Genomic DNA, 27,819 nt, shown 5'->3' on the forward strand with positions numbered 1-27,819 from the left:
CCATCTTCTGACACTGTCTCAACTGCTGCTCTCTGCTTTGTCTATTTGATCTATCCTTTATGTGGTGGTATAGGCAACCTTTTATCTCCTAACTGCACCTTCAGCATTGTTTCCCCTGTCCCTTCCCTCTCCTTCTTTTCCTGTGATACTCACAACATACATCTTTTCTACCCTTTCCACCTCCAGGCATCTACTGCCCCCATGGCCACGCCTCTCACTTCTTCAACAATACTCATTCTTGAGGACTTGAACATCCATGTTAATACTCTCAATGTTAATTCTGCCTACAACTCCTTTCTATCACCTCTGCACATGGCTCACCCAGTGGACCTCTTCTCCCACACACTGTGATGAGCATTCCCCTGACCTCATATTCTCTTACCTCTGTGACATCTCTGACTTCTGTAATTCATCATTTCTCTGCCACGCTTGAACTACCCAGTCCAAAAAACCCTGTTACCTATTTTCCAACATCAACTCCTTTCTCTGCCCCTCACCTACACCCTCTCTGTCCAACCTCAAAGTCCACAACTTTGCTTCTTACTTCAAGAGAAAAATCAACTATGATATCTCCTCCTTACAGCTATCCCATCCCCCACCCTAGCCCATTTTAAAGCCCCCCCACCACTTTGTCCTCCTTTAGGACTCTGAGGTCCTCCCACTCCTCCCCTCCTCTTCCTCCTCAATATTTTCCCTCATCCCTGTTCTGTCCTACTTGCTCATTCTTTCTCCTCTAACTTGCAGTCACCTAGCTCACATTTTCAACATATCTCTCGCTACAAGACTCTTCCCTTCTGCCTTCAAACACGTGCTCATCACTTTATCAAGACACTGTCTCTCAATTTTTCTCTCTCTCCAGCTACAGCCCAATATCCCTACTCCCAATCCTTTCCAAACTTCTTGAACAGTCAGTCTGCAACCATTTAAAACACTTTCTCACTGTTCACGCTGTCATTGTCCTTGATCCCTTACAATCAGGCTTCTGCTCTCTCTCCACTCCACCAATGATCTACTCTTGGCAACTTCTCCCTGCTTTTGCCCCTTTCCTGATTTACCTCCTACCTGTCTTTCAGTATCTCTTCCTCTGGTACCTGCAACCTCCCTGTTCCTCTATCTGTTGAGGTTACCAAGGCTCTGTTCTTGGCCCATTACTTTTCTCCTTTTACACCTCTTCTTTTGGTCAACTCATCCGCTCCTTTGACCTCCAATATCACTTCTATGCAGGGGTGGATTGGCCATAGACCTTACCGGGAAGTTTCGCGGTAGGCCAATGGCCTAACGAGGCCACCTCACTTTGTGTCACAGTTTAAAAAAAAAAAATTAGTCGCGCGGGGTGGAGCGCGCTCGGCCGCAAGGGGGGGGGCGGGCGGTGCAGGGAAGTAATATTAACCATTGGTGTTCAGTGGGCAGCAACAGGCAGCCAATCGCTAGGCTGCCTGTTGCTGTATGGGCTCCCAGGCTGCTGTTCGGCAGACAGAAAGTCTGACTTCACTTCCTGTCTGCCTGATGTGAGAAAAGTCACTGGTCTGAGTAACTGAAGGTAAGTGGTGGGGGGGCTACCTATACTAAGGGGTCTGCCTGTACTATACTAAGGGGGGCTGTCTGTACTATACTAAGGGGGGCTACCTATACTATACTAAGGGGGGCTGTCTGTACTATACTAAGGGTGGGCTACCTATACTAAGGGAGGGCTACCTATGCTAAGGGGGGCTCCCTATACTATGGGGGCTACCTATACTATACTAAGGGGTGGGCTGCCTATATTATACTAAGGGGTGGGCTGCCTATACTATACTAAGGGGGGATACCTAGACTATACTATACTAAGGGGGGACTGCCTAGACTATACTGAGGGGGGCTGCCTAGACTATACTATAATAAGGGGGGGCTGCCGATACTATACTAAGGGGGAGCTACCTATACTATACTAAGGGGGAGCTACCTATACTATACTATGGGGGGCTACCTAGACTATACTATGGGGGGCTACCTAGACTATACTAAGGGGGGCTGCCTATACTATACTAAGGGGGGGTACCTATACTATACTAAGGGGGCTTCCTGTACTATACTAAGGGGGGCTGCCTGTACTATTCTAATGGGGGCTGCCTATACTAAACTAAGGGGGGCTACCTATACTATACAAAGGGGGGTACCTAGACTATACTATACTAAGGGGGCACTGCCTAGACTATACTGAGGGGAGGGCTGCCTAGACTATACTATACTAAGGGGGGCTGCCTAGACTATACTATACTAAGGGGAGGGCTGCCTAGACTATACTATACTAAGGGGGGGCTGCCTGTACTATACTAAGGGAGAGCTGCCTATACTAAACTATAGGGAGTGTGAAGGACAGGGAGGGGCTACTATAATTTGTGAAGGAAAGGGGATTATGTTGCTATAATGTGTGATATGAGGGAAGGGAGGAGGGCTGTCTTAATAGCACATTGGTGGAAGGTAGGCTATTAATTTAATGGTGGCGTTTAGGTGGGGTCTAATTATTAAATGTGTGCTGTTTTATTTGTGGGGTTATGGTGGGGCAATTTAATTTATTTGTGGGATATTTCATTAAATAGTGGGACCTATTAAATTAAGATGAGGTGGAGGAACTTTTAATTCAAAGCTGATGTGATATGGGGCTATTAATTTAATGTGGGACTGAGTTTGGGTAGGAGAGTTATTTACTAAATGTGAATATGAATTATTTAATGCTGGGAATGGTTGTGGGAAATGGTAATATTAAACGAAAATGCTATTAATTTTTTGCTGGGGTTGATTGGAGGGAAGTAGTTCTACTTATTAAATGTGTATACTTTTAATTTATTGTCAGGGCTGGTTGGAGGGAAATAGATCTGTTTATCAAATGTGAGTAATATTATTTTAATGTTTGGGCTAGAGGGAGGCCTAATTATTTACTGTGAATGCTATTGATTTAATGCTGGGGCTGATTGGCATTTTCTAATTTTCATGTACCCATTATTTTTTCCAAATAGGGCCTCCAGCATTCCAGTATCCAGACAAGCAGCAACAAGAACAGGTAGGAGAAAGCAGGACAGACTGCCAACTGTCCTGAATCTGATGGGGCAGTCCCGAATTTGGGTGACTGTCTCGCTTAGTCAGGAATTGGTCAGACAGCAATGACAGTTGGGAGGTATGTCCCGCTTCACACTGTACTGCTCGTGAAGGCAGAGATGCGTGTATCTAACAGTAGTACACACAGTTTTGCCTGTGTATTTGTCTAAGATGTATTTAAAATAATAACCCCCCTGTCTTATGTGCCCCCCTCCCCCCAGAGCCTTATTCCAGCTCTGGTGATGCTTTAGTGGTTCTTGCATTGATTCCATTGCCTCCTCTACCTTTCACTGGTCCCATTCTCAGATCACTTTGTTGAAAATATGGCCAGCCCCCATTGCATTGACAATATAATTAATCCTGCCTCCTTTGCACTTAGTATATCACCAGCAAACACTTGTAATAGCTTTCCCCTTTACTTGTGCCATTGTCTGTCATCCCTCCCTACACTGTAAATTCAAACCACCCCCAATCACTGGGCACATTTGGGGCTCATACACATTTGTTGCAAATGAAGTGTTTTCTTGCAGATGTTGTTTCACCTTTGTGATGATCGCACCTAGACAGCCATTTATTATAAGGCTTATTATTAATGCATTTTTGAAACACAGTACACATATTTATATATTATATATAGAGAGAGATTTAACTGGTAGTTTGTATCTCATGACGTCAGGGAAACAACAGTGCGTGAGTTGCTCATATGCTGCTCTGGCAGACTGATCAAATATAATTGTGCCAACATCTTTCGTAATAGTTAAACTTATTAAACAAAGTCAGGTATGTTTCTATGAAGGGAATTTTGGAAGTACGTGTTAGTAAGCAACTAAACAAGTTGGAGCACAGAGGTATAAACCAGTCGCAGATAATGTAAAAGGATTCATGTAATTTTATGACACAGGATTGGCAGCATTTGCCCTGCATTGCTTTAGAAATGACCCACTGTGTGTAACGTCATCACATCTAGGTTTTCCTAAATGTTACTACAACCAGATTCCAGTAGTTCTAAATCCCGCCTACTTTTGTGCTGGCCCCACCTACAGTTATTTTGGTCCCGCCCACATGAGGCCACTTCAATACTTTTTTCCAGGGCCACTTTAAGTTCCCAATCCGCTCCTGCTTCTATGCCAGCTCTCTCTTCCTCCCTCCCTCCTCTCCTGTGTCTCTAACTGCCTCTCTGTCAACTCCACCTGGATGGCTGGATGCAAGCTCAACATATCCAAAACTGAGTTTATCATCTTTCTACTACCTAGCATCACATCCCCTCTCCCTTAAAGTTGAGGTAGTGCTCTCTCCCCTGTTCCCCATGCAGGCTGCCTGGGGGTCATCATTGACTCTGCCCTTATTTTCACTCCCCAAATCCAGTCCCTTGCCCATTCTTGTGCCTCCATCTTTGCAGCATTGTCAAGATTTGCTCTTTCCCTGGATGCCAGCAAGACCATCATCTCCCACATCTCTTTGGCTCATCTGACAAATGTCTGCTACCCCCTGAATGTGGCATTGCGGCTAATCTTTCTCTCCCAACGTTCCTCTTTCGCTATGCCTCACTGCGAAACCCTACATTCTGCGATCCACAAGCTTGGATACATTAATCAACTCCGGACTTCCAATGTTGGAAGAACAGAAATGTCTGCACAGCAAGAGAAGCCATAAACAAATATTACCAAAATGAAGCTACACATAACAGCTGCATGTCTTCCTCACTTGCATTAATTTGTATTATAGAAACAAATGAGCAGTGACCACCGCTTATATGTATATTTTTTTGTTGATCTTGTTAAGATATACCGTAAATATTCTTAGATCTAAGGAAATTCTCTTGCACTATAATCATACCCTGTTGCCAGTCATGGATAGTAAGTCACAAGTATGGGCAAAATGTGAACAGTTTTTAGTAACAAGTTGCTTACACTGCTCCATGAGTCAGAATTGAACTGGATGTAATTACCATTAAGAACAATTAATGTGTGTTGATTATCCTGATGGGTTCAAAACATATGTTTGATGGAATCTGGCAAACTTTGAATTACAGATACAAGTCCACAGAATCAGGGCTACCAGGAGGAATTTTGGGGCCTCGGTGCAAAAACTTCTTGGGTCCCTTTCCATAGCCACCAGGGGAGTGTCCACACCAGGTTAGTGGCCCTTCACACTACACAGGCAGGCCTGGGCCTCGCTCCTTTGTACTTGCTCCCCCCTCTCAGTGATCCTGCTCAGAATAAAGGTATAGATGAGATTCAATATTGTCTACCTAAGGACTCTCAGACATCGGATAAAAAGTTTTGTTTTAAATCAGTACTTAATGTGTTCTAGGTCCTGCACTAAGTACAGAAAAATGTATTTAACATAGATGTAAATTACAGCTGTTGTAGCTGCTCCACATTGCAGCAGACAACTTTTTCACATGTTTTACACATGAGCGATATTGCCATGCTAGTGAGTGCTTTCAAATTTACCTTTGTGGGAAGTACACATCGCTCATACATTACTGTTAGATTGTTCATGTTAGATTTTGTGAAACACAATTGAAAATTGCACACAGGAAATTAATTTGGTAATTAGCTGTTTTGGTCTATGGATCATGGATTATAGAGCAAAAAACTATATGAAACTTGTTGTAGAAAACTTTCATTTCAGAGATAACCAACTTGCAGTTAATCTCCATTTATTATCAGTCTACGTTTGCTGGTTACTCATAAGGGATATAAATAGCTGATGAGGATGATGAGGATGATGATGATGAAGGGAATCTGTCATCCAGGCTTAGTTGGGAGGAAGGGGCGGGGCATGCTGGGCCTGCTCAGTTGAAGGACAAAGTCAGTGCATCACAGTTCTAAACCAATAATAATTTTGAAAAATAAATGCTTGTAGATCAAACTTTCAAATGGAAAATGTATAACATCATAATATTTCTGCAAAATAATCGATTTTAGAGAAAATATCATTTTAATTCATAAAAAAATCATAATAATCTAGTTGATAACAAGAACATTAAAACATAGAACATAAACACATAAAAAGTTAACTTCTGTGAGAATTACAAACATTGTCAAAATATACAACTTTAAATAAGAGATAAAAATAAGTTTCCAAGTGAAAGCATTGAAAACATACAGTTCTGCAAAAGACAGTCTTCTACAAGACTATTTGGTCACCTTCAAACCATGGTTTCTGGAGTGGAATGTGACGTACATTGAAATGAAAACATGTAACTTCATCTCTGTTGGAGTCTCTTTCTTTGGACCGAACAAAGGTCGCCTTCAGGATCTCAAAGCTTGAACTTAAAAGTCTTCATCGGGACGATGCTCAAGTTTCGCTGCCCCTTTGCGTAAAGTCCTCAGCTCCGCTTCCTTTGCGTCCTCCTGCCCGGCTAAAATAAGATGCTATAACTTATCACCTGGTAGAACCTGAAAGCATAGAAAACATCTTCAAGGTACTTTTTCAATTTAAACACAGAGCCTCATACTGGTCTTATGGTGGTGGTCATTTATTGACAGAATTAATCTGTTGTATGGTTGAGTATGACAACTGTCCTACCACTGTTTGATTTTAAGCTCTGAGGGCTCAGCTAACGAATAAAGGATGAGCTTCCTGTTACTAAAACATAGTGTTAACTATCACAACGGAACAGTAAGAATAAAAGAACTTCCAATGTTCATGCGCATGGCCCTATGAATGCTCAGAACACCCAAGCGGGTGCCTTCAAAGGTGTTAAACACACAGCTCTGGGTCCCCTTTCCTGCTGAGCCCTTTAGTAGCTATATGGGCTGTCCTTGTGGCCCTTATGCCCCTGACAGGAGTGTTTAAGTTAGGACAGATGGGTGTCATAGAAAAACTATTCATCTAATGTCCCAATGCTCCTTTAAAGACATGCTGAATGTTGGACATGTTTTGCCCTTTTTGTCACTTATCAAGCAATAAAAAGACATTTCTAAAGTAAAGAATGCAAGAAGATAAATAGAGTGCATTTCTTTATTGCTTCTAACCATACGGAGTTAAAGGGCATATAGAGCATATTGCTTTGAAATTATGAATTTTTCTGATTGTGAATTATTCAAAGCCATTTTTAAGAACGCTTCTAAGAACATGGGCCACTACAAATTAATTGGTATATTTTTATTACTACAGTTCTAACACGTTTTAATCAATGTGTGTTATACCATTGATAAATAATTTCATAATTATATTTTTTACCAAAATGATGGTATGACAAAAGGTTTAAGCAATCAATTCACAAATATTGAATTTCAGTTTTAACATCTGGAAAACAATTATCTAATTTTGAATGTGGTTTGAACAAATAAACATTTTTTATAAATCTTTCGTTCATACCATCATTAAAAAAACTACTCAGTAATCACAAAAATAATATGGATGTTCTCATAATAAAGTGATATATATTTTAATTTGTTTTTCTTTTATTAAGGATCGGATTTAAAAATGAAAAGATAATTTACATAGTGAATGCTTATATCATTATGAATGAATACCTTTTTATAGAATTGGCATTATAATTTTCAATTCCACTCTGTTTTGTAATGGACATAACATCCTGTATTTATGAGTGAATTTGTTATGGAAAAGATTACATTTACGATATTTAGAACACATCTGTAAGTAGCTAGGTAGCAAATACTGGGATACTAGTTGCTACATTTAAATTAGTTTTACACAACACATTGAGGCATATTCAATTGTCCAGGTTACTCTCTAAAGTAACGTGGCGTTGAAAGTATTACCGGTATTTTGGTAATTCTAAGCCAGATTTCAGCTCGCAGCTCCCTGATCTGCGAGCTAAAAGCCGGCGTTAAAGGTACAGTAATAACGATAATTACGCATACTATTACCGTAATAACGGTAGTAGTGCACAAGCCACGTTACTTTTGCAGGTAACGCCAACAATTGAATATGTCCCATTATATTAAGGGAAAAATGCAATTCGGACACTTTCGTGTAACAATGACACAGCGTTAATTGTATTACAGTTAATACAGTAATTTTAACCTGAATTTTTGCTCATGGCCCCGAGGGCTGCTAACGGTAATACTGCACACTTTTGCCATAGTAATGATAATAATGCGCAGGACGCGTTATTCCAAGAATAACACAGCCAAATTGAATCGGCCCCTATAATATTGTAATGTTTTGATGTAAGTATCAAAGCATCCTGTTGCCTGCTCCTTATTAAACAGTGTTTGGAAATTATTAGATGTCAATGTATTTAGTTTACTTATATGAAACATGTATTTTGGCAAAAGCTGGAAAAAAGGCATCAATACCTGCTACATCTACAGTCTCATTATTTCCAGCAGATTGAAAACAACAGAATAAAGAGCCTCTTCTTTACAAAGCTAGAAGAAAGTAAGATTTGAACCATAATCAAACCTAAAGCTTTTCACTAAGTGATGATTAATCATATCTGATGTGATCCATTAGATATAATCACTATATACAACAAAGGTTCACAACATTTGAAAGCCTGCTAATAATATGTCAGCGAACTATTTCCTGCCTAGGCTTGATTTCTATATGTGATTTTCATAATGTTGCCTAAATGAGCCAATCTGGACCAGCTGTGACTTCCATTTCTGCATCTTTTCTTCACACTACTCCAATGCTTTCTCCCTATTGCCTGATAAATACAACTGTGACTTTCTATCGCCAGCTGATTCCTGCTCTAAAAGGTTCATGGTATCTAAATTAAAACTGTAAATGGAGTAACATTTCTTCTAATTGTCGGACAAGCCAAAAGGCGTCAGTTGTCCTATGAGTCCTTTGAAATGGATGGAATGTTCCAGTATTTGACCACATCTCTCTCCCAGGGACTCCTCATTTGAAGAGAAGGAAGATGTAAAATACATTCCACTGTTCTTAAAGAGAAATTAGAGCTAAAACGCTCATTGATCTTACATGAAAGAGAAAGTTGTAACATTTACACTCAAAATATATTTCTAAAAGCTCTCTTAAGATAACTGTAAATATTTGTTACACAGGGATCACAGTGTACACTCACACTTACACTGCCACTGTAGTGAGGACCAGTGGCTTGCTGGGCTGGGGGCATCTGCTATCTATTCTTTTTCCTTTAAAAGGTTCCTGATAGGCTGCTGAGCTGAGTCTTGCCCCCACGATCTAAAATTTGCCAACCAGCCACTGGTGAGGACAGTATTGTAAACAGGTTGAAAAACACTATCATGCAATTAGTACATTTTAATTGAAACACACTTTTGTTTAAATCATAGATATTATTTTAGGAATTAAAATATTTTTTTTTTTAGATTTTTGCTCCCTTTGGCTACTTACACACTAGCATTTGCAATGAATTATTTAGATGCAACAATGCAAGTAAAAATGCATATAAACCTCAGTGCATTTATGTATGCATTTAAGATGTGTTGAGATGCATCTACAAGTGTCTACAATCTGTGTACGTTAAACATACCCCTGTGACAAAACAGGAAGCTGTTATCTGGTTCAAGCCAAATATGTGGAAACGCATGTGTAAAGGCTTCTTAGCCGCAATCGATTGGGTTTACAGTGCAGGGGGGCGATTGAGAAAAATGCAAGTTTTCAGCTGTGTTGATGTGCATGAGATGCACTGAAATTGAACAAGATATGCTAAAAATGCATTGCAGCACAATATTAAATTTAGGTAAAACCACAAATATGAACAGACTCATTCAATACGATTATTTTTTGTTCCAACTGCATCTTAAATGTAGAATTTACATGTAAGTGTATATGTAGCTTATCAAATGCAACTATTTATTTTAATTTTGTCAATTTTTTGCTTTCAAATGGGTCAGCACAATTTAATTGAGTGCAAAAATTGTTTATGAAGCCAAATATCTGCTTTTGCTCAGGCAGGGCCCAATTCATGGTTGGACCCCAGTCCATTTGCTTTGCACATGCCCAGAAATGGACCTTACACCAATGAACGAAATTGCATGCAATTCATGTCTCATCACAAATGACACTTACAGCAGCATACATCTTGAGGTATGGAATGGAGGAGAGGCGAACTAACATAGTAACATTCAGTCATGTCCAAAAGTTTCGAGAATGACACAAGTATTGGTTTTCACAAAGTTTGCTGCTTCAGTGTTTTTAGACCTTTTTGTCAGGTGCTGCTATGGTACACTTAAGTAAAATTACAAGCATTTCATAAGTGTCAAAGGCTTTTATTGACAATTTTAGTAAGTTTATGCATAGAGTTAATATTTGCAGTGTTGACCCTCTACAATTCGCCCTGGCATGCTGTCAATCAATTCTTGCCTAATCAATGCTTGGAGTTTGTCAGAATTTGTGAGTTTTTGCTTGTCCACCTGCCACTTGAGGATTGACCACAATTTCTCAATTGGATTAAGGTCTGGGGAGTTTCCTGGCCATGGACCCAACATTTTGATGTTTTGATCTCTGTGCTACTTAGTTATGACTTTTTTTTCTTATGGCAAAGTGCTCCATCATGTGGAAAAGGCATTGTTCGTCACCAAACTGTTCTTGGATGGTTGGGAGAAGTTGCTCTTGGAGGATGTTTTGGTACCATTATTTATTCATGGTGGTATTCTTAGGCAAAATTGTGAGTGAGCCCACTTCCTTGGCTGAGAAGCAACCCCACACATGAATGGACTCAGGACGCTTTACTGTTGGCATGACACAGGACTGATGGTAGCACTCAGCTTTCCTTCTCTGGACAAGCATTTTTCCAGATGCCCCAAACAATCTGAATGGGGATTCATCAGGGAAAATGACTTTACCCCATTCCATAACAGTCCAATCCCTGTAACTTTTACAGAATATCAGTCTGTCCCTGATATTTTTTCTGGAAAGAAGTGGCTTCTTTGCTGGTCTTCTTGACACCAGGCCATTCTCCAAAAGTCTTCGCCTCACTGTGCGTGCAGATGCACTCACACCTGCCTGCTGCAATTCCTGAGCAAGCTCTACACTGGTGGTGCCCCGATCTTGCAGCTGAATCAACTTTAGGAGAGGGTCCTGGCACTTGCTGGACATTCTTGGGCGCCCTGAAGCCTTCTTGACAACTTTTGAACCTCTATCCTTGAAGTTCTTGATGATCCGATAAATAGTTGATTTAGGTGCAATCTTACTAGCAGCTATATCCTTGTCTGTGAATCCGTTTTTGTGCAAAGCAATGATGACTGCATGTGTTTCTTTGCAGGCAACCATGGTTAACAGAGGAAGAACAATGATTTCAAGCACCAACCTCCTTTTAAAGCTTCCAGTCTGTTATTCTAACTCAATCAGCATGACAGAGTGATCTCCAGCCTTGTCCTTGTCATCACTCTCACCTGTATTAACGAGAGAATGATTGACCTGATGGTCCTTTTGTGGCAGAGCTGAAATGCAGTGGAAATGTTGTTTATGGGATAAAGTTCATTGTCATGGCAAAAGGGACTTTAAAATTAATTGCAATTCATCTGATCACTCTTCATGACATTCTGGAGTATATGCAAATTGACATAATCAAAATTGAGGCAGCAGACTTTGTGAAAAATAATATTTGTGTCATTCTCAAAACCTTTGGCCATGACTGTAGACAATGTATAGTTAGGGCATGCCCAGGGCATTCTAATGCAGGTGTGGTTTAGTCAATTCTTGGTTTTATCATAAGAACTCTTGGTTTCAGGTATATCATTTGCACCATCTACAGGGCAGGTGTAAGTGCTGACTGATGACTGGCACGGCATAGTCGTTGTTTTAAAAATGACGTATATGCATGGCTAGTGAGCCATCACAGAAGATGTGTATAAAAGGTAAAATAGACTATATAACCTAATTATATGTACAGTACTCATTGAAAGCATGTTGCTTTATGTATTTAATGTAATAAAAAAATGTAAATATTTTTTGAATATCCACATTCATATGAATGATCATACTGTTAATAGTCGTTCATTTATTTTATAATATAATATTTTTGTATTTGTTCTGATGTGACTTGTGCTTATACTGCAGTTTGTTCTGTGTTTTTGTAAGGCTAATACTGTTTAGGCAAGACGTACTTACATTATGAGAAATAAAAACAGCCATAATGTCCCCATAGATTTCTAAGTTAGATAAGAGCTAAATGAGAGGCAGCCAAGAAGTATACTTGAAGAATACAGAACACATTCAAATGAATAAAGGGGCAACCTAAGTATTTGGCAACTTCATCAAGAAGGATTACTACGTGATAAATGGACAATTGAATTGGTCTCCTGGGCATGTACAGGATAGTTCTTTCTGTTTACAATAAAATACAAGTAAAAGTATATTTATTAGTGATGTACTATCTAGTTTTAAATAATTAGCATGGCCACTTTTATTAAAATAAAAAACATAATCAGGCAACTTATTTAATGTAGACTTTTGTTTTATTGCTTTAACAAAATAGAAATAACCTAAGGTGAAAATGATTGACTTCAGCAATTCTACAGTTGACATGTGAATATATTTGGAGCACAGTGTCCATTTTAGGACATTATCAAATTAATTGTAAGACTAATGACTGATGCTGACATCTGATGTTGACACCTGACTTTGTCAGTCATTGTTATCACTGTAAGCGTCATTCAAATTGTTTTCATTTCAACTGAAACCTGATAGTGACATGTGATGCAGACACCTGTAGATCCGCATCAAGTGTCGGCATCTACCCAATTTTTCCTTTCATATGAAAACTGATGACAATAAACATTATCTGATTTATTTCCCTTCACAGAAAATTCCTGGAATATATTTATGCGTTTTATACTTTATTTTAAACTATTCTCGTTAAGACTGTACATTTTTGTATCCAGTGTTTGAAATTACTACTGTGCTGAGACAGAGATATTACCCAGCACACAATAGGTCACTTGATATTTCCCGCTTTACTATTTCCTTTTGCTTTTCTTCCCAGACTCATCCTGTCTTTACCATCTGTCTTACAGTACTTCCCACTGCTGTCATCTTTTCCCCATGTCCCACTCTCTCCTACCACTCGATACATTTAGCAGTGGGTTTCCGGGTGGTGTTAAACAAGTGTGACATGGTAAGTAAATTAGCCAAGTGAAATGAGACATGCCATTAATCACAGGAAATAATTGTCCTTGGAGCCCTCTGAAAAGTATCAAGTATTCCTATATAATGTACTAATGTTCTGAGAGTTTCACACTACAAAAGGCTAAATACAGAAAACACTTGATTCTGTTGTGCAGATTTTACTTTCCTAATCACAACTTAGTTTTGGGACTTCTTTATTTCAATTATAACTGTCATCTGTAACTATACTTTTTCAGACATGCTTATTTTAAAAATATAGGTTCACTGAACTCTGTTACAACATTTAATATGACATCACTAGAGACATATAAACACATTAGAGAATGAGCAGGGAAAGGCTTGTAAAATGGTGTATACATTTTAGTTTCAACAAAGTATATAAAAAAGGCACATTTAACAGAGAAGGAAGTGGAAATGGAATGGGAGAAAATATCTATTGCACAAAGGTTAATATTGTAACCTCTGCATAATAGAGGGGTATTACCCTATAATGTCCATGGAATATTTTATTCTTAAATCTTGAATCATTTACACTTAAAGGACATATATTAAATAAATGTAAATGTCATTTATATTCACCCACCTTCCAAATTGGCAAAAGTTTTTCACTATGACAAGTTTAACATTGTGTATAATGGGTAAGTTTAAATTGTTGCACCAAAAAACAACTACAGTAAGTGCAAACGGTAAGTGAAAAGCAAATGGTGCAGGGATGTATTTCCTGAGGCAACAAATCTGGGGTCTACCATACAAATGGAATTCATTTTTTACAAACATCTAATTTTCTCAATGCAAATGTATGAAACATGGTATTTAACTTGTTGATCTAATAGTTCCTAAAAGTTACATTATTGATTTTCGTAGTGCACAAAATCCATATATATATGTGTTTTTTATAGTTTGGCATGCTTGGAATGGCAAAACTTTATTACTGTGACCCATGTGTCCCATATGTTCATCCTATACAATCCCAATTACTATAGCACAGAGGTAATTACCTATCTGGCCACATACAGTCCTACAATATACAATCTCTTGCCACCACATAGTCTCATAATACTAATATAAAGCCCCATAATGCTACCATATAGCTTAATAATGCAACAGAATAGCCTCATATCACAGTCTCTCATAGAGCCACTATATTGTCCCTTAATGCTACCATATTGCCCAATAATGCCACGATATAGACCTAAAATGCCAACATATACAGTCAGAATTTCACCACGTAGCCCAGCAGTGCCATTATATAGCCACAAGATTCCACCACATAGCCCCCCAAACCTCACCACATGCTGCTACAGTCACATATACAAACAGTATGGTTATGGACACTGTCCTAAACCATGTGTCACATTGTGGGACCATGTGAGTTAGTAAGTTTGCTTTAATTTTATTTTTCTGTAAACATTTTGCAAATTACCTGGATCTAAAGAAAAAGTAAAGTCACTATTTAAAATTAGTATATATCAAGTCTTTAAATTAGGGAGCTGAATGATATACATAAAAATACCTGTAGTGTTTATACCAAGCTAGATGCGTCCACCATGCTCACTTTCACTCCTCTGCAGCAAGCTGCTATTTTAGGATGGAAGTGCTTCTTTAACACAGTAGGCACAGCATAAGTAATAGTTTGGTATATATGCTTTGCAGAAATGCACGGTGTGTGAAGGTTGGTTTATTCATGTTCAGAGGCAGGGCCAATGATCAGGAGCAGAACTGCATCACCATGAGAGTGGTGATGCACAGTTCTTCCTTGGTCTCTTCTTAGTTGGCACATGCACAGTGGCTGCATGCACCTGACTGTGCGTGCACAGAAGAGGAAAGTGTGGGGTTCAGGAGAGTGGCATCACCAAGCCTCTACCCATTTGGTGATTCCACGTTCCCGAACCCCACACTTTCCTCTTCTATGCATGCACAGTCAGATGCATGCACCCACTGCGCATGTGCCAACTAAGAAGAGACCACGGCTCTTTTTAGAGCAGAGCAAGGGTCTTAGGGGGACCAAAGACCTCAGAGGGGGGGTGACCCAGCATTACAAGGCCCCTTCACTTCCAGACGCAGTAGCAGCTGCACCCACTGCAAACAGTATAGTTCCACCAATGTCAGTGATATTACAGTATCTCAAATGACTGGATTCTCAACGTTTTGACCTGTACTACATTTGGTCACTGTTCTAAAAGTGTAGGTAGAGCTGTCTGTAATGTAGTTGAAAGGTAGTGCATAACTTCAATAGAATATCGAGTTAACACTCTATAGTGTGTTTTACTTTCATGCTCTAAATTTAACAATTTAAACTACCCAGAGCCAGGAACTAGTGCTGTACCTGCAATCATCAACTGTCTAGAGCCAGAAAATAACACAGTGCCTGTATCAATGAATATGTGTCCCCACCATCGACTACAATTGTTATTTCTCAATACTATGTATCATGCTTAACTAGAATGCTGTAGTTAACAATATTTCTTGGGCTTGTGCCAAGGCCATTTCTCCAATGTGGCAAGGTGATAACCTTGTCTTAGGCAGCACAATCGTAGGACCAGCAGAGAAGAGATCCTCACCTGGCCTCCTCCTCCCCTGTAGCTCTGGTTGCAGTGTTCTGCAGAAAGAAGTATGATACACTAATTACAGACACTTCCTCCAGGAACTACTGCACTAGTAGGACAGTTAATAACAATGTGAATGGTGTACGAGAAAAAGAGGGAGAGGAAATATTCTCCTTCCTCAGCAAATAATCCATTCACTCTGTCAGTTAAAATGCTTATTCTTACAGTCAGTTACAGCGGAGTGTGGTGACCAGGTGGTACTAAGAAGTGATAGGTGATGTGTGTAGATTTAAAAGGGGCTATTTAATCGCCACATTTCATATCCTGCCAATGTACCCAAAGAACCCACACAGAAAATATTAAGATAAAAAAGACTGTGCACTGCATGGCTACCAATGTAACATACACACCCCGGCTTTTCTCTGCCATCCTGCTTACACAGGCCCTGGATGTCAAAAGGAGTTTATCTAAATAGTGGCCAATTTATTCTGCTCCTTATATTATAGCCACAGCATATCAGAGCAGTTTTTCAAATACACATATATAAAAAATGACATTGGAAGCAATGAGGTAGAAGTGGACAAGATGATTCTTTTGTTCATTATTAGGCTGGAGTAACCTGCTGCTACAACTTGCTACATTGCCACAATATATAAAGCAGTACAAATTATAGGCATTCCTCTGGTTCCAAATGTGTTTACAAAAGAGAATTCCAAAACTGGGGGAGGGAAGTTGTTCCTTTAAATTCCTCACCAAACTATGTTTTCTTACCGACTTCGTGGGATGGCACCTTTAGCCACTGAAAAGGACATTATATAAATAAGAATTATTGTGTAACTGCTTAACATCCCAGTAACTCAATTCTTTATGGTCTTATAAAAGCACGCATATTATGGGGTATTCATCTGTGAGAAGGCCTCATGGGTTTATAGGCAGCAATTAGGGCATGGTATGTATCAGAAATCTGAAAGCAAAATATACAAGACATTTTTAAAAGGTGAAATAGCTCTCCCACAACCATAAACGGCACTTCTCACCAGCAATAACCTAGTGAATTTGGCATAACATCAGGTTCCCACAGCAACAAACATAGGTACATGCATTGGTTTCTAAATATGACATTTTATTTCATGTCATAAAAATATATAGAGTTTTAGGTTTAATTCAGAGTGAGCATGTCCCAGAGCAGTCACCAAAGCATTGTATTCCACAATTCTATCCCATTAAGCTTTAGCTGCTTTGAAATTTAGTAAAAGAGAATTACAGTTCTGATGACTATGTAAAACTCTGGTTGATTGGCTATAAACATGCACAAAAATTACATCTGACTGAAATACTTGCACTGTTAGATATCAGTATGTAATAATCATATTTTTAGTATTGTACAAAAGTTTACAAAAGGTGAGAGAAAGATGAACAGCCTGGAAAAGGTGAAAAGTATGTGTCATTGTGATGTATTTTTGTGATGTATTTTATGTACAATAGACTAACTGAACAATTTATTGCAGAGCCTCGAGTCAGACTGGAAGCAACTGACTGAACAGACATGGAGATGCTGGTGTAGTATTCCAAGCTGAAGGTGACATTTTGACAGTTGGTGAGAAAACGTGTAAGGTGTGAATCTGAAGGTTTGACGCAATGATGTAGTAATTACAGTATTTATCTGAGAAATGTAAATTGCTTGGGAGGCAGTAGCTAAATGATGCCTAAGTAGGGTGATAGTAAGAATAAACAGGGGCTGGCTGGGCTGGGGGCAGTGTGTCAGGGTTTTTTTAGAGTTGATGCTATCCTAGGCATTTTGATGGAATAAACGCAAATATGTCTATGTATCGTGGTAAATATGGAGATACGAGAGGCATATTTCCAATCTTTCCTCCATATTTGCCTCGCCCTGTTTTCATCAACATCATCATCAACATTTATTTTTATAGTACCAGCAAATTATGTAGTACTTTACAATTGCATTCTCACCCATTGGGGGACATGGCCAAAGTGACAATAAGGGTGACTTGTACTCCCACTGCTTTTTCCTGCATTAAAGTCCTCCATCATCTCTGAGGTGCAAGAGCAGAGCTTTGTTTTATGTAATAACTCAATATTTTATATATTGCCAATACAGCCCCAAAAAGAGGAGAACTGAGGCACCACTTGGGTAGATAGACTCTAAATTAAGAGTAAAGAAAAACCTTAAGAAACATGGCAAAGAATAAATACTATATATTTCCTTCTCATAAAGGTAACATAGATGGAAGCTTAACCCTTTCACCCTTTCATGATCAAGGATATTTCATACACTATTGACCAGACTGGATTTCACATTTAGGGGCTTTCTGCTTTCATCAGTAATACAATCTTACTTCATGGTGTAGCCAGGTAAATTTGAATTTGTTTGTTTAGGGACTGATAGGGCTTTAATTTTCTAACATAGTAAATATATTTTTATTTGATAGGCGTTGTATAGGAAAAATAAGGCAAAAATGGGGAAAAACACACTTTTCCCTAAATTTTCCCATAGTTACTTTCATGCAATTAATGGGCTCTCAAGTATAGGGATAGCAAATATGTGCACTTTATTATAACAAAACTGTTGAACTGGTCCCAACAGTTCAGGCATTGTGCTCTTATTTTTCTAGTCCATCTTCTTTTTAGGCAGGTCCCAAAATAGATAGATGCTCCCACTTAGACACTCCCAGGCACATGCTTTGATGTCAGATTCTTCTCTGTTAAAACCCTCTCAGTGTATTGACTGGTGCCTGAGCCACAGGTTCTAATAGAGTTATGATATGCTTGCACACTATTTCTTTCTGACCTACTTTTAGTGACCGAACTTGTTCTTAATCCTTAATTTTTGCTTGGCTCCTTGACAATGACTTGTTCCAACATTATTTATTGACAACGATGATTCCTGTCTCATCCTTCTGTATAATAAACTGCTGCCTATTTAGGCTAGATCTGTGGACTGTCACAAGTGTGTTCCCTACAGGAAAGGTCATCACACTCTTGGGGGGGCTACAGGTTAAAGCCAAACTTCCCCTTACATCATATGACTCAGATCTTGCCAGCGCCAAACTTTAGCAGTATAGTTGGTTCACACATTGGACAATTGGATACAGGAACATAGATACATGGTTTCATTTTGATTGCTAATAAAATATTTTAAAACTGGATATGGGTGGAAAGCATTTAAGGTGAGTAAGGGAAGACGGGACTAATGGTGGGTGAACCAAAATTGGGTCACTCCTATATATAAGAAGTCAGTGGTTATATTAGAATAATGTTACTGGGATTCCATAGCCACTCTAATGTAGATGTTCCTTTACTTTTACTGCCACAAAGGGGACACAGCACTAACATTGCTATACTAATTATGGGCCAGCAATCCAAAGGAAAAAAGAAATGGTGTGCTTGAACTGACGGATCAGGAGCAGCCCTCTATTAACCAGCACACAATCCACTATAATGTGCTCTGGCTATACTATATAAAATATGTGTAAAATAGAGTTGGTGCTCCCAAATGAAAGATGTAAATTAAAATGCAAACAAAACAGAACATATATCATAACATAACATATAAGAGTAACTGATATGGTTGCAAATAACCCAGTTAATCCAGTGTGTATATGACTGTAACTTGTTAACACCACGTGATTTAATCCCGCCCCCTTTCGGTTTAAACTTACAAATGGTGTGTCATATTCAGTGCTTTTTTTCCCATTGAACGCTGGGAACGGCGTTCCGGCACCTTTTTTTTTAAACTTTTTTTTTTTCTCTGCGGTGCTGCTACAGTGCAGCACCGCATCTGTGTGTGTGTGTGTGTGTGTGTGTGTGTGTCCTGCTTCCGTCGGCCGGAAGCAGGGCAGCGGGAGGAGCAGCGATCGAACTAAGAAGAGTGAAAAGAAGTATGCAAAGAAGGTAAGTAATACTGACTACAGAAAGCGGGAAGGGGCGAAAGTAGAAGAGGGCTACAGAAAAACAAAGGGCGAGCAGAAAGAAGGCTACAGAATAGAGGGGGAGCAGAAAGAGGGCTACAGAATAGAGGGGGAGCAGAAAGAAGGCTACAGAATAGAGGGGGAGCAGAAAGAAGGCTACAGAATAGAGGGGGAGCAGAAAGAAGGCTACAGAATAAAGGGGGAGCAGAAAGAAGGCTACAGAATAAAGGGGGAGCAGAAGGAGGGCTACAGAATAAAGGGGGAGCAGAAAGAGGGCTACAGAATAAAGGGGGAGCAGAAAGAGGGCTACAGAATAAAGGGGGAGCAAAAAGAGGGCTACAGAATAAAGGGGGAGCAAAAAGAGGGCTACAGAAAAAGGAGGTAGGTGGAAAGAGAGGGCCACAAAAAAACCAGGGTGCAGAATAGGGGTGAGAATAGCTAGCGGCCATATGTGAGAAAAGTTGGTAGGCAGCCGCAGCAGGGGACATGTCAGTGTGTAACAGGTGAGGGATGTCCAGTTGTTTTGTTTGTTTTATTAAATTAACATATGGGGCCTCCCCTCTAGATATCCTGCGTTTACTCCATCAGTCATCTGGACTGCAGCCTTGCCAGCCAACCAGGAGGTGGTAGGAGTTATTATTTTTATTTTACAATTGTCAAGTGTGTGAGGGGCAAGGAAGGGAGTAAATTTATGTATATATATATATATATATATATATATATATATATATATATATATATAATTTTTTATTTTTTTTCATAAAAGATTAATAAGACGTGAGTTCCGGCACCTTTTTTTTTACAAAAAAAGCACTGGTCATATTCCTCGAAACTGCTACATAGATTCTCCAATGTAGACTATTTGCAGCATATAGCCAAAAGGAAAAATGTCACGAATAGTGTATTATCTCAAGACCATTTATTCTAAAAATACACATACATGAATAAAAAAACCTAAAATAAACTTGTGCTACAAAGCGGAAGGAAAAAACTCCACCTGTCAGGTTGGACCCTTACCCCACATCAGATGGATATCAGTGTGCAGATAGAAACATCTCCCACATAGTGGGGTAGCCGGCATGTTTCTTCCATAGACTTCAGAGAGTACAAGTAAGATGGTCCGTCCACTGTGCATTCCTCCGTGGTGCCCGCCCCTTACCTGAGCGTTTCCATTAGAATAATCTTTATCAAGGCATCATCATCATCATCAAGATGTATTAAAGTTTTGAACTTTTGGTATTTCAACAGATTCAGTTTGAACACTTTGAAATGTCTTTTTTTGGATTTATATACCTGTTAGTGAATATTCCTATTTTTTAATTTACATCTTTCACTTGGGAGCGCCAACTCTATTCTCCACATTTTTTTATACAGCAATCCAAATAAAATGGCTCTGACTCTACGGTCCAGTCTGGTAGGGGGACAACAAACATCTGCTCACCAAGTGTGTGTAGATCCACAGCCTGTTGCTTGAATGGAAGTGGTTATTATGTGTTGTACATAGTTGTTAACTGTTCCTGATAAAAAGGGCTTATTTATGAAATAGACCTGCAGCGCTTCAGAACCGCTGTTACTTTTGAGATGTCATGAATTGGTATTTGCATGTCACGTACCTACATATTTAGCTCTGCAAATGCATTTTTGCTCAAAGATTATTATGGCTGTTATATAAGCAAATCCTGTACCTGTTGATGGGTGAATAATGGAAAGGGAGATAGGAGTTCCTTATAGACGTATACTTGATGGAAAACTTCTCATAAATAACATTTTGTTTTGCAGCTTGAGATATTTCAAGGATTATGAAGGAGTGTGGTTTGTGTCTATATAAAAGTTTTTTAGATTTTGCAGTGCTTTGGACCATGCCAAATGGCCTGAAAGTTGCACCTTATTGAAAAATCAACCAAGTAAATTAACACACAGACTAGTGTATTTTAAGGAAGAAAATTAAATTATTTTGGAGAAAAAAAGTGTAAATTAATTATGGTAGCAAACGTGTTAGTAGGCTGTGCTCTGTGGTCACCTTCAGTAGAGCAGAAGATGTAATTTGGTGTCCCACCTCGCAACCCGAATGATCATACATTGTATTATATATGATCACACATAGTATGTATTGCCATGCACAGTGTGGGAATTAATATGTATACACCTGAATTTCGCAGTTCTATCCCACTCCTGCAAAAAATGTTCTAGGTTCCTGAAACTGAGATGGGATTTCCTGTGCATAGTCCTCTTTGGATAATTCCACAAGTGGGATTGAGGTCTGGGCTCTGATTGGGCCATTCCAAGACTTTGATCTTCTTTTTCTGAAGTCATTTATTGGTTGACTTGGATCTGTGATTTGTCTCTTTATCATGTTGGAAAGTGAAATTCCCCTTCACCTTCATTTTTCTGATTTTGTGCCAAAATATCTTGATAGTTGGAGCTATTCATTATGCCCTCTATCCTGACTAGAGATGCTCTACCAGCTGAAGAGAAGCAGCCCCAAAGCATGATGCTGCCACCACCATGCTTCAGAGTAGCTATGGTGTTCTTTTGTTGATGATTTGTGTTGCCATTGCGCTAAACATATCTTTTAGAATAAAGGCCAAAAAGTTCAACCTTGGTCTTATCAGACCAAAAGACATTCTCCAACATGGTTTTGGGTGAGTTAATGTATATTTTGAAAAATTTAGATGGGCTTGGATGTTCTTTTTTGTGAGAAATGGCTTCCCTCATACCATCCTAACTCATAGCCCTGACATGTGTAGAATCCATAAGATTGTTTTCACATGCAGTGATTGACAAGTTCCCAGGGCTGGTTGAGCAAGGGGGCATCTGTTCCCCAGGCCAGTCCCGTAGTGGGCAGCTGTGGGCTCTGTCACTGGGCTAAAATTTGTCAATGAACCCATGCAAATTCCTACAGATACTTCAATGTTGCAGTAGACCTCCTGGTAGCCTCCCTGATGAGTTTTCCCCTTGTCTTACCATCAGCTTTCGAGAGATGTCCTGATCTTGGCAATGATCCTGTTTCTCCACTTATTGATGATAGTCTTCACAGTGTTCCATGGTACATATACTGCCTCCCTTTGAAATTCTTTCATACCTCTTCCCTTATTGAAACCTTTCAACAACGTGATCCTGTAAATGTTTTGAAAGCTCATTGCGGATCATGGCTACAGTAGGATGCAACCAAGAAAACTGCAAGAAATTCTACGGGAACAGCTTCATTTGGGGCTAATCACAATCCCTTTTATTGCTGGCAGGCGGATGGTAATTACATTTAAACATGATTTTGAGTGTGATTAGTCAACTCTGAACATAACTATAGCCCACATTAAAGGTGTAAAAAAAAGGTCTGACATGATATATCTTGAGTTTAGGCTTTACATCACATAGCCTTGAAAATTCAATAAGAGTGTGTAGACTTTTTATGTCCGCAGTAAAAGTGATAATATTTTACAAAAATCCCCACTAGTTTTAAATGTCAATTTATATTCTTCCAATGTACATTTTAAATCATGGACATGTCAAAAAAGCACACACAGATTAGCATTTGTAAGGAGCACAGCTGGGGCAGATACAGTATGATCATAGAGATCCAATGGTATCACTGGTAAATGCGTTATCAGTACATTCTGACACTTTGCAACTGCTGAGCCAGACAATGAACACTCCTTCTTCTATTTTTGGCTTGACCAGCAGTTGAAAAGTTAGATTGTACTGGCAGTACATTTACCAAAGACATCAGGAATAGCTAAGATTAAAATTAAACTAATTGCAGTTAGAGGACAATCACTCCACACACACTCATCTGTACTACATACCCCAATAGTATAAATGGCCATGTGACAGCTTTTAAGCACGGTATCTTTTATTATTTATTTGCTAGATAAACATTGTGTTCAGAAACAACAGTGTGACACCAGCATTACATGGTAAGCCAATGGATAAGAATGTCTTCTATTATAAAGAAATACGTTTCTACTTTAGTCATCCTCTAAGACAATTGATCCTCATCACATCTTGTTCCTTTTCCTTTTTGTCAGTTTATCTTCATCAGTATCACACATACTGTATATACATACTTGCGATTTTGAACCTTGGCAAAACCATATTGCTCTGCAGAGAGAGAATTTCAAATGTTTGGACAGATTTAGAGTTGAGAGGTGAGAGCATCCTAGCTCAACTCTAAATCACATTGTTAAATTAAATATGTTCAGTATTTGTGTGCTGAATTGAAAAGCAGACAGTATTTTCCCTGCATACAAACAAAAAATGCATTTGCATGCCTAGCATCGCAATATGGTCTGTCCAGGTGCCAATTTAGCTGGATTTGATGATCTAAATCAGGCCCATCGTAGTTATTTAATGTGCTCCTATGCTTAACCCCTCACAGTACAAAGCAGCCATTTCAATGATAACGGCTCATCTATTTCCTATGTTAATTACAATAAAACCAGTTCCAGTGAAAAGTAACAACTCCTTTTCATGCTATAACACAATATGATCCTTGCAGTGCTGCCGACATCCATACCAGGGAGATTAACTTGTCTCCTCAACAAAAATGAGCATATGGGTAAACGCAACTTGTAAGGCTATGAAGTTACATTGTACCCCATATTTAATCCTCAGTCTAATCCTTTGAAGCCCTTTAGCTACTACAAGGATCACATTTCTCTTCTTTGGATACTAAAGAAAAAAGCTTTGCCCCTTGTGAGCTAAAGAAGTCACTTCCAATGAAACATCACTGAAAAGACTCTGTCAGCCAAAGGAGATCCATCTGAGTGACATAAAATTAAAAGGAAATATTTATATATTCAACTTTTATTTTAGCTACGTACTTCCCAGAGGAATTTCAAAACTTTAATCACTGTCTTGTCATTACAGTTTCCTGCACCTAGTATACTGGAGCAGTATGGTGACTTGAAACCATACCAGAGGGATCACCAGAGTGCCAGCGGCAGAGTAACATAATGCAGACACACGCATTCTGGTGTCACTCAAGGCACAGGAGTGGAAAATGTAACATTTAAAGCAGACTGAAAACATTTTCACATATTGTATTCAAGGCTTAGTGATAAATTACATTATGTTTTCGGGACTGAAGTTGAAATTGAAAAATGAAGTGGGCAAAATGCTACTGAATATAAAAAATTATCAATTTATATATTCAAAGCCATGGTGCTGCATTTGAATGCAAGCTAAGTATATTACTTACTGAATTTTGGTAATTCTGAAAGGTGTTTTCTTAATCTTTATGGCTGAAGTTTGAAAATTAAAATGATATGTTCATTGGTGTCAGCGAGGTGCCTCCAGCCACTGGCAGAGGATCACGGGTGTAGTAAAATTCAGACCAGTTGCATTGAATGGCATGTCATGTGTGTGTGTGTACCTGTATTCCTATACTTGCGGGGACATTGGTCTGTTTACACACCAACTTTCTGGGGACCTTGGTCGCAGTGGGGACAAAAAATGAGATCCCTGCAAAACTTACCAATGCTAGTTAACGCAAGGAACCTTGCTAATATACTCGGCATAAGAATCTGCCATTTCACTTTGTCAGTTTGTCCCTTTGGTCAGACCATATGTGTGCGTATGTACCTGATGTGGAAGAGAAAGTGTGTGCACGCCACCACTAGAGGTCAGGGGAACATACATATCTTTGTCAACATGCAAGAGATTGCAGCTTTCCTGCCCATTGTAGTTGGCACATCTTCATCTGAATAGAGGAAACTTTGTACCCAAGCCTTAGGTGATAAGGACAGGACGCGGCATTCTGATACCATGTAAACTTCCAAAGGCAAGAAAAGAGTCCAGTCTCTTAATGCCTTTGCTCAGCCAGTTCTACCTAACTTCAGTGGTAGCTTTTGGAAGTTCTTGAGTCACATGACCCCACATAAAATTTTTCAAAATGTCAAAAATGACCAATGCATCATGCTGATGGAGCATCATCTCTTCAATTGGGTGAGGTTAACACAAGTACATGCATCAGAAGTTTAGAGAAATGGGCAGGTTAATGTTACATGCCAAAAGAACTTACCCTTTGGAGAGGATGGAAGACTTTACCATCCCACCAAACGTTCTGCATGTAGTAGATGTGGTAAAGATGGTAGTACTATGACAAAGCGACAGGTACATTTAATGCACCCTCACTTGTATGGCTTACAAAAGGTATTGAAAATTGTGGAGTGCTGAGCGATGATGGAGGGCTGCACTGCTGTGGTTGAAAATGCACGCAACTTCAAAAAGAGACAAGATGGGACAAGTTGACTTCATTGACTGCATTGAAAATTTTTAAGGAGTCGAAGTGAAACATGCCTCAGCTCTTACTTTCACTGAAGATGTAAAAAAGATACATTTGTATATCGATGAGATACAGCAAGCATATCAAAGCAGTCTATCAATCAAGCCTGCGCTTAACAACTGGCCATTGCTTGCAAAAGTCACCCTGGCACAGGTGATCTTATTCAATCAAAGAAGGGAAGGTGAAGTTTCAAAGATGCTGTAGACTACCTTCTGTTCAAGAGATACTCCAGATCTCCACGAAGATGTTGCCCTAACGCTTTCCGAGCTTGCCGGCACTTCACATGGATTGAAATCTGAGGAAAACGAGGGAGATAAGTTTTAATCCTGCTGTGCGGTACTTCTTGCAGAAATGCGTGAAGAATGTGGAGTGGCTCCCCAAAATGTCTATATGCTTGCCCCATTGTCCCATTTCAGAGGCTCCAATTGTATACACCTCTTTTCCCTGAGTTTGGGGTAAAAAATCAGCAAACTTTTAATGGCTCTCGAAAGTGATAGCCTAGCTGATTTCAAAGGCAAGAAGAAGACATTGATCCAGACGGTAAGTTGGAAATCTCGACTTTTACCTCGGTCATTTACTTATCTGCTTCTTTGTAGAACCAGTCCAGCTACAGAGTGACAGATCGGATGATGAGCAATCCCTTGAAACAATAAGAGAAGTGGTCAACAATCTGGTTCACACTTCCACGTCAGAAGGAAGACGATCGATAAAGGGACACGGCAAAATGGGACCAGTGCCCAGCCATGGCTTCCACAGGTTGGTATAGCACACAGTCTTGTTATGCAAAAGCGTGTTGCCTTCTCTGTTTTTCACAGATTCATAGTGGATCACTCTGCTTCCTTTCAGGTTGTGAAGAAGTGCAGAGAAAAAACTGGGACAGAGAAGAGGTCCAAGCTGTGAAGAAGCATATGATCAAGTTTATCCAAACATGCCGAGTGCCCGCAAAGCATGATTACATCAAATGCATCATGGTTGAACCGTCAGCACCGAAAGATCGAAACTGGACAGGTATGAAATACTACATAAAGAACCATTTAATAGCTGTAAAGAGAAATAAAACTGTTTGAAATGTTACGCAGTTTTTGAGCATGACTGTAACCTCCACGGCTTGTGTAGATATCTTTGGATGCCCAAAATTCATGAAAATTTCCCCACCTTGCAATCCATATCAACACTTTGATCAAACTGTAAATTTCAAGTGGTAATTCTGGTGATAAACTGCTTCTACACATACCAATAAGAATGTACTGTTGAGAGGGCATTAGGAAAGGGGTGTCCGTATGTGTCATGTTAAAGACATAGGTCCTCACAATGCAATAAAAACAAGCATATCTGATGTGAATAACAAATATTCTCTGTAGAGCACTTCGGAATTTAAAGTGCTCTATAAATAAATGGTTATGCTGATCCTGATGATGATGATGCTGATGATGCTGCTGTTGCTATTGACACACAATTAGTTAACCCACTATTGCAATACAAAGTGGAGAATACAGTTGTACTGAGGAACTAGCAGATTACCTTACTATTTAACTTTTGACTCTAGCTTCTTTGGATGCAACTAGTATCCCCACCAATATAAATGTGCAAATCAAATGAATGCATTAAAGTAAGTAAGGGAGTGACGCATATTAAAGATATATTACATAATTGCGGTAAGAAATGGATCTAGTGCGTCCCTGTCTTCCCACTGATTTTGTAGCTGAAAATGTTGAATTTGTTTGGTAGTTCTATCATTTATCATATATTATTAACAGGTGACATTATATGAGTCATTTTTCTGTGCGTTTTTTTGTGACTTTATATTCCATATATGTTTTGGACCAGGGGCAGTCCTGGCTGGGGAGCAAGGGGGCAATTTCCCCCGGGCTGGTCCCATAATGGGCTACCTTGTGCTGGGTCACTGGGCCAGCCATATTTATTTCCCTTAAAATGTTCCTAATAG

General features: G+C 39.3%; 1 protein-coding gene across 6 annotated transcripts in view; it reads right to left on the bottom strand.

Moving 5' to 3' along the window:
* Window positions 1-6,053: 6,053 nt before the first annotated feature.
* CRLF1 (cytokine receptor like factor 1) overlaps window positions 6,054-27,819 on the bottom strand; it is a 132,888-nt gene continuing 111,122 nt past the window's right edge. For 4 of the 6 annotated variants that reach the window (XM_075190435.1, XM_075190404.1, XM_075190412.1 and 1 more), the window contains one exon: window positions 6,054-6,445. In XM_075190435.1, coding sequence (XP_075046536.1) covers window positions 6,357-6,445 — 89 coding nt within the window. In that variant the 3' untranslated portion in view covers window positions 6,054-6,356. Of the gene's footprint in view, window positions 6,483-27,819 lie in introns of all 6 variants that reach the window. The other 2 variants (XM_075190429.1, XM_075190421.1) reach the window with 1 other exon arrangement.

This window comes from Mixophyes fleayi, chromosome 1 (genome assembly GCF_038048845.1).
Source record: "Mixophyes fleayi isolate aMixFle1 chromosome 1, aMixFle1.hap1, whole genome shotgun sequence".
Taxonomy (NCBI): Eukaryota; Metazoa; Chordata; class Amphibia; order Anura; family Limnodynastidae; genus Mixophyes; species Mixophyes fleayi.